The sequence below is a fragment of the Rhipicephalus microplus genome, chromosome 5 (assembly GCF_043290135.1).
Source record: "Rhipicephalus microplus isolate Deutch F79 chromosome 5, USDA_Rmic, whole genome shotgun sequence".
Lineage (NCBI taxonomy): Eukaryota > Metazoa > Arthropoda > Arachnida > Ixodida > Ixodidae > Rhipicephalus > Rhipicephalus microplus.
In genome coordinates this window covers 46,340,011-46,360,691 of record NC_134704.1, presented here as the reverse complement: position 1 = coordinate 46,360,691, position 20,681 = coordinate 46,340,011, and the positions used below count along the sequence as shown (strand labels likewise).

Genomic DNA, 20,681 nt, shown 5'->3' with positions numbered 1-20,681 from the left:
TCATTACCGGTCATGGCGAGGATTTCTGCTACCCGTCGATGCCCTCGCGTCACCTGAAAAACTAACGTGAGTGTCTTCAAAAAGCTTTTGCGTCTTCAAAAGAAGAAAAACAATGATGGCGACCCAGTATTCACTGAAACACAAGAAATAGTTTCTTGCAATTGCGTTGGTTTTCCAATCGCCCAGTTGCTGCTCAACCATGCCTTTTCTTTTTTCGAAATAAATTTGAGCGTTTCCATAAATCTTCTTGTTCATTCCTTTGAAAAATGAACATTTTATTGATTTACTCCCCAAAAATGTAACATTCATTGTGCTGTTAATTTTATTAACTGACATGTGGGGTTTAACGTCTCAAGACCACCATATGATTATGAGACACGCTGTAGTGGAGGGCTGCGGAAATTTCGACCACCGGGGGTTCTTTAACATGCACCCACATCTGAGCACACGTGCTTACAGCATATTCGCCTCTATCTGCTTATTGCATGGTGCTTGCAACGAAAACGTACGTGTTCGATCCGCTTCTGAAACCAAAACCGAAATCGCATAAAAACAGACCACTTCGCGTAGTAACACATTTGCAGAAACTCTGATCACGTAGTCTCAGCTTTGCTGCCCCAAAAAGTTGTCGCTGGGTACAGATGCATCATCAAGCACAAAAATTGATCGTGGGCGTCTGCGTGAACACGAGTGATGCCAGGAAATCCCGTTATGTCGTCGCCATATGATACCACATATCGCGAAAATGTTTGACGTCATCATGACGACACATTACGCTACCTGATGGCGTCATCACATGACTTCGGCGTATGGTCAACGGTTGGCAGACCACGGAGGCAGCGCAAAAACAGGTGGGGTGCTGAGAGCTTCCAGAAATGGGCCCGGTGGATCAGTACATCGACTGAAAAGAAAAATAAGATAGCTTTCGTCATCGAGCCGTCTTCGAACTTCCTATCCCTCTCTATTCCACATTAACGTACACTTAGCAATATTATGAACAGGGCTTGGTTTAATAAATAATTATTATAAATCATTAATGGTGACATCTGGCCAGCAGGGGAAACGAGAACTTTCGTGGGCGTAAGTTATAGCCCACGAGGGTATAGTGCAGGGCTCTAACGCAAGATAACCGAACATTGACAGCCGAACACTCCACTGTACACACCATTTGTGTTCTGTAATGCTTTTTCCGCCTTTTTTTTTTTCCTTTGAATAAGCGACTTTTCTTTTCTTTAGATAACCGAACGTTATAGGCTAGCTTACAAGGAAAAGGAGGAGGAAGAAATAGAAGGCAAGACAGGGACGTTAGTGACGCTGACCTACCCCTCCGTAAGGAATGCAGATTAAGTAAATACATTAGTATACTGTTCACATACTCGATCCGAAATGAAGGCTTAATCAATAAGATTGATTTATTTTCAAAATTATTTTGTTTGGGCAAACGACTTTTTTCTTTCTTGTTCACTGAATGACGGAGCTGGAAATTCGGGGAAGCTGTCGCACTGCATTCACCACTCACCTGATGAGCCACTTCAGTCTTTGTGTTCAAACCACGTGCTACAGCTCCCGCATAATATTGCCTTTAAATAAACTTGGAATGGGGTACCTCACATCTGAATGTTCATTCACAGTGTGAGTAACCAGTAGATGTGTTGAACACGAGCCTCGTGTTCGTTTCGTACTTTCGAGGTTAAAGAGGAACCGCAGGAAGTGTGTTCCACGCAGTGTGTGACAGGAAAACGTCGTTTATCCTCTAATTACGCCACGTTTAACGAGCAGAAATGAAATTTCCTCCGACTTCTCTATGGCTTCGGCAAACAGTCAGTGAAATATTTCGCGATAACCTCTGCTATTTATCCCATTTGCTAAACGATGTATCCTACTTTATCGGGCTACATATGAGCAGATGAGAAATCGAGAATGAATCGTTGTCGTACACACTCCAAAAATTAAAAAAAAATATTAGCGCAGCTGGCACTAAGTCGTGCAAGACTGGGTCACAGCAGAATTGCTGGGTACGGCTCAGCTTCTCTTGTTAGACATCTGTACAGAGTGCTTAGGCGGTGACTGAGCGGTTGCTGAATCAAAGTGATAATTTTATATATACAGCATAAACCGACCATGCCACCTCTGTTGTAAAAGAAACTAAAATAACACCGGGATTCACTGGCATTCACTTCTTAACCTGCAGACAACAGGAACATAATCGATAGCACAGCTATCGGAAACCATCGTAAATCCTAGATCTAAACGGAGCGCTTCTGTATATTCGCGAGTTGATTTTTTTCTGAGATTAGGGTTATATAGTCTTGCTGCCAAGATAAAAAGAAAAACGGGAAAACCCTCGCTCCCACCAGCACTGTAGGCTTTTTAGCGCAGCTGCGTGGGCTTACAAGGGCTTGGGGTTGTGCACTGCGTATCTTTTCGCGGCTCTTCGAAGAAGCAACAGAGCAGACGCGTTGTTCGAAGCGCGGAATCGGCGAGCGTAGCCCGGTCTAGCGTTTACGAGCCTCCTGCTCCCGAAACCTCCCATCTCGGATGCCTCGGTTTCGTCGTACCCTCTTCGTCTTTACAGCCCACGTTGTTACGTCTCCTACACAACAATGAGCGTCGCGTGCGCCACAACGAGAACAGCGGTCACGTGTTACGAAGCACGATCTCGGTAGTTACACCCGCAGTGCCTCGGAAAGGGCGGGCCAAGGTCCAGCGCACTAGAAGAACCCGCTCTAACTGGGGTACGATGCTATAGAGGAAGAGAGCTAGAACAGACAGGGTACACCAGGTTCTCAAGGACGAGCATTATACTATGTATACATTGCTGGTGTAGCCAGGAGTTGGGGGCTGGGCTGCTTCAACCCCACTCCGAATCTCTTTTCAATAATGTACGCGTTGCATACGCACGCTGGGGCGTAGGAATTTTTTTTTTTTTTGGGGGGGGGCACTTCTTGATATCAGGGGGGGGACTCCTTAAAATGGTCATTTTTCACTCTCCATGGCGAAAAAAATTAGGGGGGGGGGGGCACGGGCCCATTGTGCCATCCTCTAGCTACGTCACTGTACACATACAAGTGAACGCACGCATGAACATACGTATACACACATGCACATACATATTCAGACACACCGGCAGCGACTTGAATAGGATCTCCATTCGCTGGACTCACCGCGAAGCTTAACAAAAAAAAAAGTGGCCCGAGTACGGAACCGTTTCTACGGTTCCGTACGATTGAAAGTACGGAACCGTTTCTACGGTTCCGTACTTTCAATCATCTAACGCGTATGCCGTAATTATTATTATTAGCTTATTATTGCCACTTCTTAGACATGCAAGCCTAAATTTGAGATTTCCGGCCCGTTCTGAAACGCGCTCACAACATGTCAGCGCACTTGAATGGGCTAGTTGGCACTGTATGTCTACGATGCGGATGCGCTTTGAAGACGCGGACAGAGATGAGACGGGACACACACGATAGCGCAACTTTCAAGTTGTGCATTCGGAAAAGAGAAGAGCATCACATATATGCTAAAGGACGTGACACAGGGCCTGCGCATTAAATATTACTGACCACTGAAAAGCTGTATTTCTTTATTGCGCAATGACTACAAAGCAACGACAACACGTGATTCCGCGCATTCCCAAATCGATTTGGCTTCTAATACGAGTCTCGGTGATTGACTATAGGTCACTGAATATGACGGTGCACTGATCAAATTTTTGAATAATGATATTGTGGCAAGAATGTTCCAGCGGTCACCTAACAACTCATTACCCGAAGTTCTCGCGCACTCCGAAATTGGATCAGGACAGTGTCCCTTTCTTAGATAATGACTTCGCTTCATTGTCATTATTTAGGAAAGACACAATGTTTTTGAGTGCTCAGTAATTTGCTATGCGCAGACCGCGTGTCACGTGCTTCGACGTATATATGTGACGCTCTCGTTTTTTTTTCTAATAAATAAGTTGAAAGTTGCGCTGTGTGTGTTCCTTCTCCTCTGCAACCGCGTCTTCAAAGCGTGTCCACATCATCGACATCGCAACATGTACTTGGCAGTTCGACTGAACACCGTTTTAAATAGCTCAAATGAAATTTTCTCAGATTCAATGACCTCCAAAATTTTTTGCACCGCCTCTACATGCTTGCGTATACACTTATTAGACTCCCCTGCTGAGGCATAGAATGGGGAGGGTGGTTGCATGATTTCACCCCTGAACCCGAAAGTGTCCAAGACAAAAAAAAAAAATGCCCCACCTCGTGCTACACCTCATTGGTGCTGCATGCCCTATCAGCTCTAATCGGCGCTGGTTTTCATTTATTTATACCGGAAAAGTGTGAACTGCTAGAATGAAAATTGTGACAACCAAGTTTCAAATTCCGATCACAATGACATATTTTTATTTTGTGTTCTTCACGCAATGCACGGTCGGTTTACCTCTAATATCCGACGAAGGAACCCCTGTGCGTCGAGACCATTACGGTGTGCGACCTTTACAACGAAGCAACACCTATAAGGAAATAATGGGGAGACCCCAATCACATAGCTTGGATGGCGTTATACTGCATGCGGACACGCGGGCGATTTAATTAGCTCACGATCAACGCTTCTTTCGGTTACATTGTCATGCACGTGCTACGACAAACAATTACATTCGCACCTCATGGCGAGGCTGAGCGGTGTTTAGGTAAATATAAAATGGTTCATAAATGACGGGCTTTTACGTCCCAGAACCACGATACAATTATAACGGGCGCCGTAGTGGAGGGCTCCGAAAATTTCGACCCCTTGCAGTTTTTAACGTGCACCTAAATCACAGATACACGGGTCTTTAGCACTTTCCTACATTGAAGTACGTCCGTCGAAGCAAGGATTCGATCCCGCCGCCATCGGGTCAGCAGTCAAGAACCCATAACCACGAAGCCAGTACGGTGGAAGAAATATCAAGTAAGTCATTAAAAAAAAAATGCACATTCCGATGTGAGAGTCGCCCACTGCGCGCTAGGGCGCGTCCGGCAGGATCTGAATAAAGTTGTTCCAACCAACCAACCAACCAACCAACCAACGTATTCCGTGAACTCGAAGCAGCGACGAAACAGCGACCAAACGACGGCGAACCTCCGAGCAGCGCATCTAACAGCAGCAAAACAAAACGCAACAAAGCTCGGAGCGAAAGGCTTCGCGATGCACGTGGGTGCACACGTACTCTTCACACCCGGCCCTCCGAAACTGCGGGCCTTTCACGGATTCCACGCACGCGCGCCGCTGCAGCGCCCGGGTCGTAGCGAGCGGCGTCTTCTCCGCTGGCCCGAAGCCGAGCCGGGCGGTGCACAATTAACAGTTTCGCAATGCCGCCGACCACAGCACGCTCACTCCGGCCCAAGGTAAGCGCTGTGTAGTAAGGCGGACGGAGGAAGAGAGGGTCCAGCCTCGTCTACGGAGAGTGAGAGTTGTGATGCTTGCGGACGCGGAAAGGGGTTGCGTGTAAGAGGATCCTACCCCCCTCCTGATGGGGCCGAGAAGAGCACCCCCCCGAACCCCCCCCCCCCCCCCCGCCAACCTAACGTCCGCTCGGGCATCACATCGCCGGCGTTGCGTTTTCTTTTCCCTCACTTTCGACGGACGAAAGGCAGCCTTGAAGGCATCGATGACCACTGAGCGGCGTCGTGTTTGATGAACGAGTCCGGAGCACCCTCTCTTGACTCGACTTCGCCCTTGCCGACGACGCCGACGTTGTCCGGCGGGGGGTACCGCTACGCGGAAGAGTCCGTTGCGGTGAGAGAGGATGGGAAGAGTTTAAGGCATGCACGGCCGGAAATGAGAGTGGGAAAGAAAAGAAAGCGCGCACAACAAGAAGGAGAGTGATCACTGCATCTGGATCGTCCCCGCCTTTTTGCATGCATCGCCCGGCCAACACGCGGCCGCATCGGCGCGGCCCGTATAAAAGGGTCCGCCGGCTCTCGGTCTGGACACAAGCGGTCTCACCACCGCAGCAGCAGCAGCACCCAGTGTTATAAGCTCTCAAGCGGCGGCAAGCAGCAGCAGCGTTACAAAGCCATGTGGAAGGTGAGCCGCAGCCACCCTCGGCGTCCCGCACAAGCTCGGCGGACTCGTATGGCAGGTCCCCTCCAGGAGTGAAACCCCAGGACTATCGGATGCATACACGGGGGCCTGCCTACCTGCCTGCCGTTTTGCGGGTCGGGAGACAGTGCAGCGATGCGACAACGCAACGATGAGGGAGGGATAGATAGCTATACAACTTTCGCTGACTAACGTCACAAGCAGCTATAGTCCCATAGTATGCAGAGTAACTGTCGTCAGCAAGAAAATTATCTTATGGATAGAACCATACGACCAAGTATTGTATCGCAGTCAACCACGCAGAGTAGCTTTGTGTGCTATAGCTTAAAAAACTTTCGGTTACGAACGTCACAAAACAGCTAGTAGCATAGTATGAAGAATAGCTGTCTTCAGCAACAAGTGTATGTAATAGATAAAGTCTATAGTGCAGAATACTGCAACTTAGTCAACTATGTAAATGAGATAATAATGTTATATTGATAAAAGGCTTCCGGTTGCGAAAGTCACAAGCAGCTATTGCTGTTTAGTAATTGCAGCCCTAAATGAGGAACTAGCTGATGATGAGAACCTATGCTGCCGACTACTCAGTTTAGTTAACGATTCGCAGAACAGCTAAATGATGCTACAATAAGATGTGGCTCAGTAACAACCTAAATTCTACTGAAGGTGTGTTCAAGAGTAATTTTTATGTCAAACAAGCTTATTGCCCAGCCGCTGGTGTAATGTTAAACACTCTCACAATTCCATGCAGTTCAACCATGAAGATCTACTTGTATTAGACACGCCAAATTTTACCAGCAGTTACATCTTAGTTGCAAGCGCCGTTGCTAATGCTCTTAATGGAAAGCTGCAGAACAGTTGTACGAACTGATGCATACAATGATACTTTTATGAGTTATACTAACGAAGAGCCCTCAATATCGTTTTACTGTTTGAGTTGCCATGAGGAACTCTTGAAACCTACTCGATAGCAAAGAAGGCACTGTCTAATATGGTGGCGGCTGTTTTTCACCCAGGCTCTCAGTAACAAGCTTGTAATGAGTTTGAAAGTAGCTGAAATCCGTAGATGATCTACACCAACCAGCTTCAAACGTATACGGCTTCTGGATAACCACTACGTATAATTGGTAGCTAACAGCCCTTCCTCTGCCACCATAGATACATTGGCAAGTCCAATCTAGAATATGCCCAACAGAATTATTCTGAACAGGCAGTTCATGGTTGAATACGGATACATCGAATTTTACAAATATGCGAATGACAAAGGGCAGACGTCATAACTTTTTTTGGGGGGGGGGAGCGGGAGGGGAGTACACAACGCGTGTACATGTTTAGACAGAGTTGTCGGTGGTGACAAGTCCATATGGTGGCTATGGAGCTCGTTCAGAATAGTGAAAACGATCGTAATCCCAGCTATAGTTACCATCCAGCCTAGATACGTTAACATGCCCGTTGGCGGACAACCAAGCCAATTTGAAAGCTACCCTATCAAATGCAAATATAAGTGATATATTTCGTACCCGTTCAAGTTTGCGACAAGAGCTTTCCATGAGCTAAGCCATGGCAAAGAAAGGCAACGGGCAGACTTAGGTATAAGCGTGATATTCGGGGTTACGCGTCAACTATGCGTGGTTACGCCCGCTAATAAGTACGAGGACATTAAATGGACGAAAATTTCTAGTATGACGTTTTATAAGTTGTAAGATGCAATAAAGCCTATAGGGCACCTTCAAAAAGGAGTTCTTAAGATGCATCAAGGCATCAAAGTGCGTAGAAGCCCTTGCACGTACGCATGTTTGACGAAAACAGGTTGCTGATCAATGCTTCACTCGCAGATCGCGGTTTCCGCAATGTGTTTCGCCGTCCTGGCGAACGCCGGTAACATTGGAGGTGGATTTGGCGGCGGTGGCTTCGGTGGTGCTGGTTTCGGTAGAGGCGGTGCCGGTTTCGGCGGACACCACGGTGGCGGCGGCTTCGGTGGTCACCACGGCGGTGGTGGCTACGGCGGAGGCTTGGGTGGTGCTGGACTTGGTGGTGGGCTCGGCGGCGCTGGACTCGGTGGCGGACTTGGCAGCGGTGGCCTCAGAGGAACGAGCTTCACCGTCAACCACGGCGGTCACCATGGCGGTGGCGCCGGCGCCGGCTACGGAGGTGGATATGGCGGTGCAGGCGGACTTGGTGGAGGATATCGCGGAGGTCTCGGCGCTGGCCTCGGTGGAGGTCTCGGCGGTGGACTCGGCGGAGGTCTCGGCGTAGGTCTCGGCAAAGGTCTCGGCGGAGGTCTCGGCGGAGGTCTCGGCGGAGGTCTTGGCGGAGGTCTTGGCGGAGCTCTAGGAGGAGCTGGCGGCCGTGGATACTACGGAAGCGGTGGTGCAGGCGGAGTAAGTGGTCGAGATCAAATGTGCTACATCTTGTGTCATTTCGACGCATGGAATACTGTAGAAACGCATGGCAACAATCGTGGTCATTGGTTGCTATAGCTTCAGCATCTGCAGCTTCCGACAGAAGCAACTACAGGCACATTTGTCTCTACTTGGCACAAACACTGTTTTAGAGCAATTGTCAGACATGTGTCTAGAACGGACAATTACTGAATGATGCCATTTTTTTTGTCAATGGCACACCTTGAAAAATGAAACACTTGGGCAGATTTTATTATTTGAGTGAGCGCGTGTAAACGGTGTGCAACTGGCGTGCTGTGTGATTTTTATCATATACTGATTTCATTTGGGTGCACACGCAGGGATACAGGGGCGGCTACGTTGACGAAACTCCCAAGCCGTACAACTTCGGCTACGAGGCTCAGGGCCCCGATGGTTCCAGCTCGCGACAGGAAGCGGGTGACGGCAGCGGCCGCGTCCAGGGAGTCTACACCATCAGCACGGAGGGCGGACAGAGGAAAGTCAAGTACTCTGCTGACGCCGGTGGATTCCGCGCCATCGTCGAGACCAACGAGCCCGGAACTGAGAGTGACAGCCCCGCCGATGTGAACCTCGTTTCGTCGCAGCCACCTGCTTCCCAGCTGGCGGCTAAGTACGGACCTACCGGACCTTCTGCCTATGGTGGAGGCCGCGGTGGATACGGCGGTGGAGCTGGCGGATATGGTGGCGGCGCCTACGGCGGTGGAGCCGGTGGATACAGAGGTGGTGCTGGCGGCTATGGTGCCGGAGGATACGGTCTCGGTGGAGGTCTTGGCGGAGGTCTCGGAGCTGGCTTCGGCAAGGGAGGATTCGGTCGTGGCGCCGGAGGTTTCGGTGGTGGTCTCGGAGGCCTGGGAGGAGGCTCTGGCGCTGGCGCTTTCGGTGGTCATCACGGCGGTGCCGGTGGTCTCGGGGGATTCGGAGGTGCTGGTGGCTATGGAGGTGCCGGCGGCTACGGTGGTGCCGGCGGCTACGGTGGTGCCGGCGGCTACAGAGGAGGCGCCGGTGGGTTCTTGGGCGGAGCCGGCGGATACCGCGGCGCCGGGGGTGCCGGGAAGTACGGCGGTGGCGCCGGCGGTGCTGGCGGCGGCTGGCAATGGTGAAAATGAAGAAGCCCGTATGTGTCTGTGCTAGACTTTGTGTGCGCGTGCCTGAGGACGTGCTTGCAGTCGTCGTCGACGTTGTGTTTTTGTCCCCTTTCTGTAGGTGTACTGTGCTTCGTTCGTGTGCGTGGGACCAGGGTCAGAGCTTTCGGAGAGCCCCGCAAACAGGGTGCTTCACCTCGTGGTGCATGGATAAATGTGGTGTGGCCCTTTTGTTATGTTTGTTATGTTCACTGCGTTTAGGAAATAAACGTTACTTGTTGACAAAAACATCAAATGTCTTTGCCTTTGCTTCTTTTATTATTCATAAATTCACACGATTCATCTAACACAAGAAAGCGCAAGCTTTTCAGGGCCACGATCGATATTGGCCTAATTTACTACGTTGTGAGAAACAATGTCTGGGAGATAGGCAAGTGATCATTTAAGCTATAAGAAATAGTGCCACGATTAACTATAGTTCTCTCGTGACTAGTAATGAAGAAGTCAAGGCGTGTCAATGTGTCACACTAAACTCTTGTTGGTATAATAACAACATTGAAGCAACAATATGTCTTTAAAAACAGATTGAAATTACGTGTTGAATTACAATCAGTAAACATGTTCAGATTGAAATCACTAGCGCGAGTTCATTTGTACTTAGATTGAACAACTTGCTTTAAAGATTTCTCAAAATTGCAAAAAAGACCTGCAGATGACCTCGTGGAGGTCTGTAGACAACAGAATAAACTGTGAGCGCATGTAAAACTGAAAGCATCTGGTAGTCCTCAACAACACAGGAAAATTCTTTAACAAAATTTGCATTAAAATCACACACAAGCAAGCTGACCCCGCCACCACGCGAGTTTTTTCGGGATTTCGTGAAGTACCGATAGTTTGGTGGACACCAGGGTATCGAACAGTCATCGCACAAAGTTTGAGAAAGCACAACGAACTCAGCGTGAAAGTTCACGCTGCTGAATAGGGCGTCAAGTTCATCATTTTTATATTTGGCAGATTGGCGATTTATATGCACGCAGCTTAGAACGCCACTGCTTTGCGCGCGCACATTATTGGGATGGTTCCGTGAGAACGATGTATTAGGGTATTACAAAGTAGTCATATTAACAGCAGTAATCATTTTCACTCCCAAGAAAGAATCTTAGCCACATCAGCGGCCGACCTTATGTGCGCACGCTCACCTTCGCCCTTCCGAAGAGATACTTTTCCAGCACGGTGCCATGCAAAACGAAAATTGTTTAGTCGCACCCACTCTTTCGTAGCTTTTAGAAGCATCCCTATTCGCACAGTGAAAAATTTCAGTCATGAAAAGCCCTCTGTGGCTTTCAGGCAAAGTTTTCTTCTTCTGAAGCCATGCATGTGCTTCTTATTGCCTGGTTAGAAAAACGTACGTTTATTCTTGGTGGCTTCTCCCTTTTTCGCTGAAGTCTTTGAATCGAGGTGACAGTTTGCTCAGTCTAGGGGACTATCAGCAGTTTGTACGCAGTTTCGTTCATTTTGTCGATCAGGCTCTCATTTATGTCGTGTTCAATTCCATAAACTCAATATCCAGTTTTCTGTTATGATATTCAAGTTCATTTACTGAAGCACGAATATAGCCGTTATTTCTGCGCTCATGCTCGATGCCTCTCGGACGCGAACTCTGTTTTTTTAGCAACTTTACATCATTTTCATGCTTCTCAATCGTCTCATGTATCCAGTCATAATTGACCGACAAAAAACCAACCGATTGCTCAATGGTCTGCACGGTCTGCTTTAGGGGTAATTCGTCAAGCTTCCTGTTCATTTCGGCTACAGCACCATCAGATTTTTTATATCAAAAGGCTGCCCCTAGGCATAATATTTTAAAAAAACACTCACACATACAAGTAGTCTTCATAGATGAAGTCTAGTAGAGAACGGTGGTGTGGTCCACGAAGCCAGCGGTCAAAGTCGAGTGGTCGGCCAGGCCTGAGACCCAATTGTGCCCTGCCCTGATTTTGCTCTTACGACATGACGAGCAACGACATGTCTTCTTGTAGTCATCTCCCTTAAACCGATAATTGCTCTCTGAAACCCCAGAGAAGATAGTATCAATATTGTCACGTGCTAAGAGCTCGAAGGAACGTATAAAAGGACGCGACTGTCAAAAATCTCAGAGACCAAGAAGGACGTCTCCGCTGGCACGGGTTGCTCGTCTTCGTCTACCTCGTTCACCGGCACAGAACTGACCCACTGTTCACTGGCACAGAACACCAGGTGGCATTACTCCTCCTCCCAAGAGAGCATCGACCCGATGCTCAAACAAACGTGTGCACTGCCGTGGGTCGAAGTAGGTGATACAAAAAAAAACATTAAACAAATTAGTGCACGAGAGAAAATGCGTCCTGAGCCCGGCAATCGGAAATAAACGGCATTCACTGTTCACATGAAGAGTTCACTGGCACAAGAAGAAAATTCGCATCACCGCGTAAAGTATGGTTTTAGGCGGACTACGTGTACAGTCTCTGGACGTGGTAACCTGCGCTGGGATGATGGTGAGCCTCCGTCTGGAACCACTTCGTAGTTCACGTCGCTCACACGTCTGAGAACTTTGTAAGGTCCAAAGTACTTCCTCAAGAGTTTCTCACTGAGACCTCGCCGCCTAATGGGTGTCCAAACCCAAACTTGGTCACCAGGTTCATAATTAACTTCTCGATGGTGGATGTTGTACCGCCGTGCATCTGCGCACTGTTGAGTTCGGATGTGCACACGGGCCAGTTGACGTGCTTCCTCAGCGCGCTGAATGTACTCATTGATGTCGGGGGCTAATTGGTCGAGCTTGTCGATGTCCTCATATGGAATCATGGCGTCCAGCATAGTTCTAACATCTCGACCATAAACGAGTCGGAATGGCGTGAAGCGTGTGGTTTCCTGCGTTGCAGTGTTATACGCAAATGTTACGTACGGCAGGATGTCGTCCCACGTTTTGTGCTGCACATCCACGTACATAGAGATCATGTCGGCTAGCGTTTTGTTTAGCCTTTCGGTTAAACCATTAGTCTGAGGGTGATACGCAGTGGTCTTTCGATGGGTTGTGTAACTCAACCTGAAGATATCATCCAAAAGTTTCGCTGTGAACGATGTCCCTCGATCAGTGATGACATATGACGGGGCGCCATGCCGTAACACAATTTGATGCATAAAAAAACTGGCAACTTCAGATGCGGTCCCTCGTGGCAACGCTTTCGTCTCAGCGTAACGCGTCAAATAATCTGTTGCGACAATAATCCATTTGTGGCCAGAAGAAGACAAAGGAAACGGGCCTAGGAGGTCCATCCCCACTTGTTCAAACGGTGTACGTGGTGGATCGATCGGTTGTAGATGACCTGCCGGCTTTAAATGTGGTGTCTTGCGACGCTGGCATTCACGGCATCCCTTCACGTAGCGTTTGACACAGGCAGACATTTTAGGCCAGTAGTACAGTTGTCGCACCCGATCCATAGTTCTCGAGTAGCCCAGATGGCCGGATGTGGGCTCGTCGTGGCAAGCTAATAAGACGTCATCGCGGAGGGCTTTGGGAACGACGAGAAGATGAGATCTGTCACCAGCACCGGCGTTCCTTTTGTATAAGACGCCATTTCGTAGGCAAAATGATGGCAACGTTCGCGACATTGGACGAGGAATGGGCGCGGTGCCACCTTCTAAATGATCTATAATCACTCTTAGATCGGCGTCATTTCGTTGATGAGACATCAGATCCGGTCCGCTGACAGTAGCCACGAAGGCGCCGTCATCTTCTGCGCTATTACTGGCGGATTGAAGAGGTGCTCGTGATAGCGTGTCGGCGTCTTCGTGCTTTTTGCCTGACTTGTACACGATGGTGACATCAAATTCCTGTAGTCGCAGACTCCATCGTGCTAATCTTCCAGAAGGGTCTCGTAGATTGGTCAACCAGCACAAAGCATGATGGTCAGTCACCACTTTAAATGGTCTTCCATAGAGATATGGCCTAAACTTTGTTATTGCCCAAATGACCGCGAGACATTCTTTTTCTGACGTGGAATAGTTGGATTCCGCGCGAGACAGTGTGCGACTTGCGTAGGCTATTACCCGTTCAATGCCATCTTGTCTTTGTACCAAAACAGCTCCAAGGCCGATATTGCTGGCATCAGTGTGTACTTCAGTGTCAGCATCTTCATCGAAGTGGCCGAGCACGGGAGGGGAAGAGAGCCGGTGCTGTAGTTCCGCAAAGGCAGTCTGCTGGTCGTCAGCCCAGACAAATTGTGTATCATCACGCGTGAGGCGTAATAGTGGCTCCGCTATGTTAGAGAAATTTTCAATAAAGCGCCGGTAATACGCACACAGACCCAGAAACCGTCGAAGACTTTTCTTGTCTGTTGGAGGTGGAAAAGCGGTGACGGCATCAGTTTTGTCAGGATCAGGCCGAACACCAACGGCGCTCACGACGTGACCAAGAAACTTCAATTCTTCGTAGCCGAAATGACATTTCTCAGGCTTGAGTGTGAGATCGGCCGATCTAATGGCTTCGAGCACATTCCGAAGGCGACGAAGATGTTCGTCAAACGTTTCTGAAAACACAACGACATCATCAAGGTAGACGAGACAGCTTTTCCACTTGAGGTCTGCCAGGACGGTGTCCATCATTCGCTGGAATGTGGCTGGAGCGGAACAGAGGCCGAAAGGGAGCACTTTGAATTCATAAAGTCCGTCCGGCGTTACAAAAGCGGTCTTTTCCCGGTCACGTTCATCGACCTCTATTTGCCAATAACCGCTTTTCAAGTCGACGGACGAAAAATACTTCGCACGTCGCAGCTTGTCCAGAGAATCATCGACTCTGGGCAACGGGTACACGTCTTTCTTTGTGACATTGTTCAACTTTCTGTAGTCGACACAAAAGCGAAGCGTGCCATCTTTCTTTTTCACAAGAACGACTGGTGATGACCAAGGGCTGCTTGAAGGCTGTATCACGCCATCCTGAAGCATTTCCTTAACCTGCGTTTGAATCGCGTGCCGTTCGGTTGGCGAAACACGATAAGGCTGCTGCCGTATGGGATGCGCGTCGTCGTAGGTGATAATACGGTGTTTCGTTATCGGTGTTTGACGTATCTTCGAAGAACGTGCAAAGCATGTGTGGAACTCCAGCAACAGCTCGCTCAAACGCCGCTTCTTCCCTTCAGAAAGCGTTGGATTGATGTCGACGCCGCGGAGAGGCGTTTCAGCAGTGCCGATGGCCTCGGAAGCAAAACACTCGGTAACATTGGCGACTGGGTCGGCGTAGGCGATGACAGTTCCAGGAAAAAGGTGCCGGTGCTCGTAGCTGAAGTTTGTGACAAAAACGTTGCAGTGATCATCACGAAGGTCAACAAGGCTTCTCGCTACGCAGACACCCTGAGACAGCAAAAGCAAGTGATTGCTTTCTACGACTGCTTCACCGTGCATCACTCCGTCCAACGCCACCTGAACCACAACAGTTGCACGGGGTGGTAACGTGACAGCGTCGTCGACGACGCGAAGAGACACTCGGGAGTGGCTGGGGTCGGCGTAAGCTGTTGTGGCGTTTGTGGTCGCGAAAGTGACTAGACGTCGTCGAATGTCAATTATAGCACCATGCTCCCTGAGAAAATCCATGCCGATGATCAGGTCTCGAGAACACTGCCGTAGAACGCTTAAACTAGCAACAAATGTACAACCGCGGACTTGCAGTCTTGCCGTGCACATACCGAGTGGCGTGACGATATGCCCGCCAGCTGTACGAATTGGCGTTCGATTCCAAGGCGTCGTTACTTTCTTGAGTAGGGCGGCCAGCTTTTCGCTAATTATGGAATAGTCCGCACCAGTGTCCACTAAAGCACTGACTTCGCGACCATCTAGCAGAACAGGAATATCTAAGGACACTCTTCCGCAATCAGCCGGTGGTGTCGTTGTCGATGTATCGTCGTTATCTTCAGTCCGCGTCGATAGGGGGCCTTGAGCATGACCAGTGTGAGCGGCCTTGCCCCTGAAGGTCGCTGAGGCTAGTTTTCCCGACGTGGGCTAGGTGACCGGCCCTGCGCCACGCCCGCATAGGTGCGATGATTCGGCGAGAACCGCCGCGGTGATGGAGAGCGTGAGTGGTGCCGAGATGTCGATCCGCGCTGCTGAGCAACGTAGTCAGCGATTTCCGGAGGCCGCTGGCCGAACCTAGGAGGTGGGGAGTTGGCCGAAAAACCACGAAGTCCCAGCTGTCGATAAGTGCACTGTCGGTAGATGTGCCCAGGTTCACCACAGTGATAGCAAAGCGGACGTCGATCGGGGGCCCGCCACACGTCTGATTTTCGCGGAATTGGTCGGCGGTCACTGAGGTACGGGCCCGCTTGGACTGCCTGAAGCATGGCTGGGGCTGTGGTATAAGGCGGAGTGAAATGTTGTGCAGGTTGGCGCAGAGTTTGGTCTGCCGGAAGCATAGCAGGGGCCGCGGTGGGGAGCGGAGCCAAAGGTGGTGCTGGCTGGAGGAGAGTTTGCGCATACGACATGCGAGGGAAGTCATTTAGGGGCCGCGGTTCTGTCTGACAGGACGGTTCTCGTAGTGCCTGCTGAACTTCATCTCGGACGATGCCGGACAAAGAACTGACAGTGGGCGCTGAGGGTGTAGATAACTTCTGCAGTTCTTCGCGAATTACGGAGCGTATGAGCTCTCGGAAGAAGTCGACGTGGGCCCCAAGACCACCCATGTAGTCCGTAGCAGAAGTAAAGTTCACTTGTCGCTCGTACGTCTGGGTCCGTTGCCGAAGCGTGCTTTCAATCAGGACGGCTTCAGCAAGAAACTCTGACGTAGTCTTGGGAGGGCTGCGTACAAGACCACCGAACAACTGCTCCTTCACTCCACGCATCAGGTAACGCACCTTCTTCTCTTCCGGCATGTGAGGGTCGGCTCGTCGAAAAAGACGTGTCATATCCTCAACATACATTGCTACGCCTTCATTTGGCATTTGCATACGGCACTGGAGCTCACGTTCAGCTCGCTCTCGGCGATCGGGACTTGCATACGTTTCAAGAAGCCGGCGTTTGAAGTCCACCCATGACGTGAACACACCTGCCCGGTTTTCGTACCAAACCCGTGCCCCGTCATTCAAACTGAAGTAGACATGTCGGAGCTTGTCTGTGTCATCCCACATGTTATGAGCGGCAACGAAGTCATAGTGGAGTAGCCAATCTTCGACATCCTCATGGACAGCACCATGAAAGGGATTCGGCGTTTTTGGTTTGAATAGTGTATATTGCGATGGCGTTGCGCCTTCCATACCGGCTTGGTTGGAGCCGCTTGGGACGGCGCTGCCTGGAATAGTTGGGGCCGTCATCTCTTCTGAGAGAAGTCCGAACTCAGGGTCCAGTCCACGGATCCTGCGGCTAGCACGGTGAACAGGCGTAACCACCGGTATGGGGCTGGAGCTTCTTGTACTAGGAGGGGTTCGGTGCATAGGGTACCCAGCACCTCCACCAGTTGTCACGTGCTAAGAGCTCGAAGGAACGTATAAAAGGACGCGACTGTCAAAAATCTCAGAGACCAAGAAGGACGTCTCCGCTGGCACGGGTTGCTCGTCTTCGTCTACCTCGTTCACCGGCACAGAACTGACCCACTGTTCACTGGCACAGAACACCAGGTGGCATTATGATAATGATTGGGCAATCAGAATATCCCATCGATTGGTCAGTGCCTTTGATGGTGCTACCAAATTTACCACAGTCAGGTTTACGACAGACAGGTTCCTACAAGGTTAAAGGCAGCAAGTACACAAATCGTGGCGGCGGCGGCGGCGGCGGCGGTAGCAGCAGCAGCAAGCAACGTCGAACAACATAGAAAGATAATAGAAGTGAAAGGCGCAACAAAGCTGCAAAAAGTTGAATGTCCAGTTAGCTGTCCGTCTCTACACCACCACCGCTGCTGCCAAATGACCGGGAAACCGCAACAGATTTCGTTTTTGTAGCAGTGGGCGGACACTTATGGCTTGGCTGCGCAGTTCACGTCACCACGAAGGCTAAGCGTACAGTGTCGAATCGATAAAATCATCATTCACCAAGAGAAAGCAGCTAATCTTGCACATGCGCATTTCATTCAGCTGGTGCAGCAGTCCTGTCTCCAGTGCTTGAAGATGGTCTAGTTACCCTTTTCACGATTGATTGATACCTGGGGTCTACCGTTTCAAAACCACCATATGATTATGAGAGTGATGAATGGATGAAATTCGGGCGCTAAATGCATGCGCGTGTGAACTTAGGTGGCATACGGAAATGTTTGCGCGGGCGTCCGGGGTAAAAAAGGCCGCTCGGGCGAAAGCCGAGCAATTATTTAACTTGAGGCGTCACAGTCAGCATTGACAGGAGAGGTTAAAATTCGGCAGATCCCATGTACCTGGGAATTGACGTTATGCGAAGCATGCGGAGGGAAAGTGACTATGTTGCAATTTTTTATTGAGTCACACGTCATGAAATGATGGTAAACATATGTACAAATGTTGCACGCACAGACACATGTAGAGTTTCAGGCGTTCATATAACCAGTTATTTGCACTTGCGCAACCATGCCAACTGGAACATCTGTATAGCAACACCAGAAGCTGATATGAAGCGCCGATGCTCGCGAGGGTGCTGGCCTTGTACACTGCCACATAAATAAACTTCAGCGCATGGCAACTAAACACAATGGACGTTAACCCAAGGTGATGGCTGTATCAAAGGAGTACATATGTAATGTTTATAATGTTACATATGTAATGTTTATGTTATATATGGGTAGGCAGCACTCCAACCACTATTGATGTTTCACGAAGATTAGCGTCTATTCGAAAAGTAATTCCTAGACTTGGCATAGCTCTGTGGTAAAATGTTTCATTGCCACGCAGAATGCTTGGGTTTGATTCCAGCTGGGACCTTGACATTTATGCTTTGCGTTTGTCGGGTCGATGCTACCGATGTTGGGTATTTCTTAAGGCTCGAAGGTTAATTATGCCCATGCGTGTTTTCGTCGTTCTTAAGTAGATACTATGTGTCAATCACCTGTGGCGCATACCCGCATACCACCGGCACATACCCGCCCGTGGGTATGTGCCACTGTCTGGCGGGAAGTGTTTGACGACATACGTGACGGGATTATCACATTATTCATGTCTTGACCAGCGTGTCATATTCGTCAAACCATCTTACCCTCCCCTGCTAAATTTTGTTCACGCCAAATTAAGGGGGTTACCACGAGAGCACCCAAACGTAAGCAGATAGATAGATAGATAGATAGATAGATAGATAGATAGATAGATAGATAGATAGATAGATAGATAGATAGATAGATAGATAGATAGATAGATAGATAGATAGATAGATAGACAGATAGATAGATAGATAGATAGATAGATAGATAGATAGATAGATAGATAGATAGATAGATAGATAGATAGATAGATAGATAGATAGATAGATAGATAGATAGATAGATAGATAGATAGATAGATAGATAGATATGCTCAACGTCGCCAAAGTTCGCTAAGAAATGCTTCGCATTTATAAGAATGACGAGGACAAGAAGCCGAGACAGCGACAGGTGGCGACATGTGGCAGAAGAAGAAGAAAAGAGAAAGAAGTGAAGCGCGTTTTTAAGAGGGAGAGAATATTTTTTTCTTTAAGAATGGGTCCTCTTGGAATATATATAAGCAGACACGTGGCGTACCACAGGAGGTTGTCCTGTCACCAGTTTTATTTAACATTTTTTTAAGCTCCATTCCATGAACTAAGGATATTCAGTTATATGTGTACACAGACTATATTGCTTTCTTTGCTAGTAATACCGATCTTCAATCCCTATACCCGAGTCTACAAAATTATCTCAATATGATAGAAGTATGGCTCAAAACATTCATATGACGCTGAACGTAAAGGAAAGTGCGCTTCTTGCATTCTCTTTTCTGCAGCCTATCAACATCTAGTTAATATATAGTAATGAGCTCATTCTACAGGCAAATTCCCTTAAATATTTGGGCATCGTATATAATGATACATTAAATTGGAGAAGCCACATTGATGATGTGTACTCCAAGGCAACACGGACCATGGGGTGGGTACGGAAGCTCGCAAACCGTGAAGCGGGTTTAAGAAGAGATGCGCTAATAATGATATATAAACTTTACGTGCGGCCTATCATGGAATTCGCATGTGTTTTTTGGCAGTGCAGCTTATAAAATGAGACCTGTAATACTGCTGGAAAGAGAAGTGTTGCGTTTGTGTCTGGGTCTCCCAAAGTTTGTTGCAAACAACGTGTTGTATATGAAAGCCCGCCTACCTTCTCTGCTAAATAGGTTTAAAATTCTTACTATGCATTAAAGACATGCAGTTCACAGCAAAGGCGCTCATTTTACGCTTTAATTCAAGAACCAAGTTTATTCTTCGAAACACATTGGTCGCTACTACACACCCCGCAAATCATATTTGTACAAGCGATGCTACATCACCTGAATATAAAAATTAAAGATATTGGTAAATAGACAACCTAAAGTAAATGTTTACCATACAATTTGATGATATATTTCCTCATAACGCAAAACAATTGGACCATAGGTACTTAAATGACCAGTTAGCAGATTATCTATCTCACCTGGAGATAAGCAATATCATTGCGACTGACGCATCTGTGTGAAAAGAAAAGGCTGGGGGTTGGCATCTTCTCTCCTTCTTTTGACAGGTCCTTTTCGATTCGACTCCCATATTATGCCCCTGTATTCATTGCAGAATTATTGGATATTGTTCATGCTCTACCCAAATTGCCCTCAAGCGAATCATCAGCAAAGATCATTAGAGGTTCGTTATCAGTTTGTAATGCACTTTCTGCGGCAGCAAATGCAGAGCTGATAAATAAGTTTTGTTATTTAATACTGAAAATGTAAAAAACTACATTTGCTATGGGTACAAGGCAACCACAGATTATATTTGAACGAAATGTCGGACTCTTTAGCAGCAGTATCCCTGAGTGGGCCCACCATCCCATTTTTGCCAGATACAGCTTATGTGACAGCGCTAAGGTTCTGAAATGCTTGTTTGCAATGGGGAATAGGTAATTTGGATAAATATAAATATTTAG

General features: G+C 48.4%; 1 protein-coding gene across 1 annotated transcript; it reads left to right on the top strand.

Annotated features, from left to right (window-relative positions):
- Positions 1–5,904: 5,904 nt before the first annotated feature.
- On the top strand, positions 5,905–9,875 carry LOC142817765 (uncharacterized). The gene is made up of 3 exons (XM_075895362.1): positions 5,905–6,060; positions 7,911–8,456; positions 8,819–9,875. The coding sequence occupies exons 1-3, from the start codon at positions 6,052–6,054 to the stop codon at positions 9,596–9,598; spliced, it is 1,335 nt and encodes a 444-aa protein (XP_075751477.1). The 5' UTR covers positions 5,905–6,051; the 3' UTR covers positions 9,599–9,875.
- Positions 9,876–20,681: the final 10,806 nt, after the last annotated feature.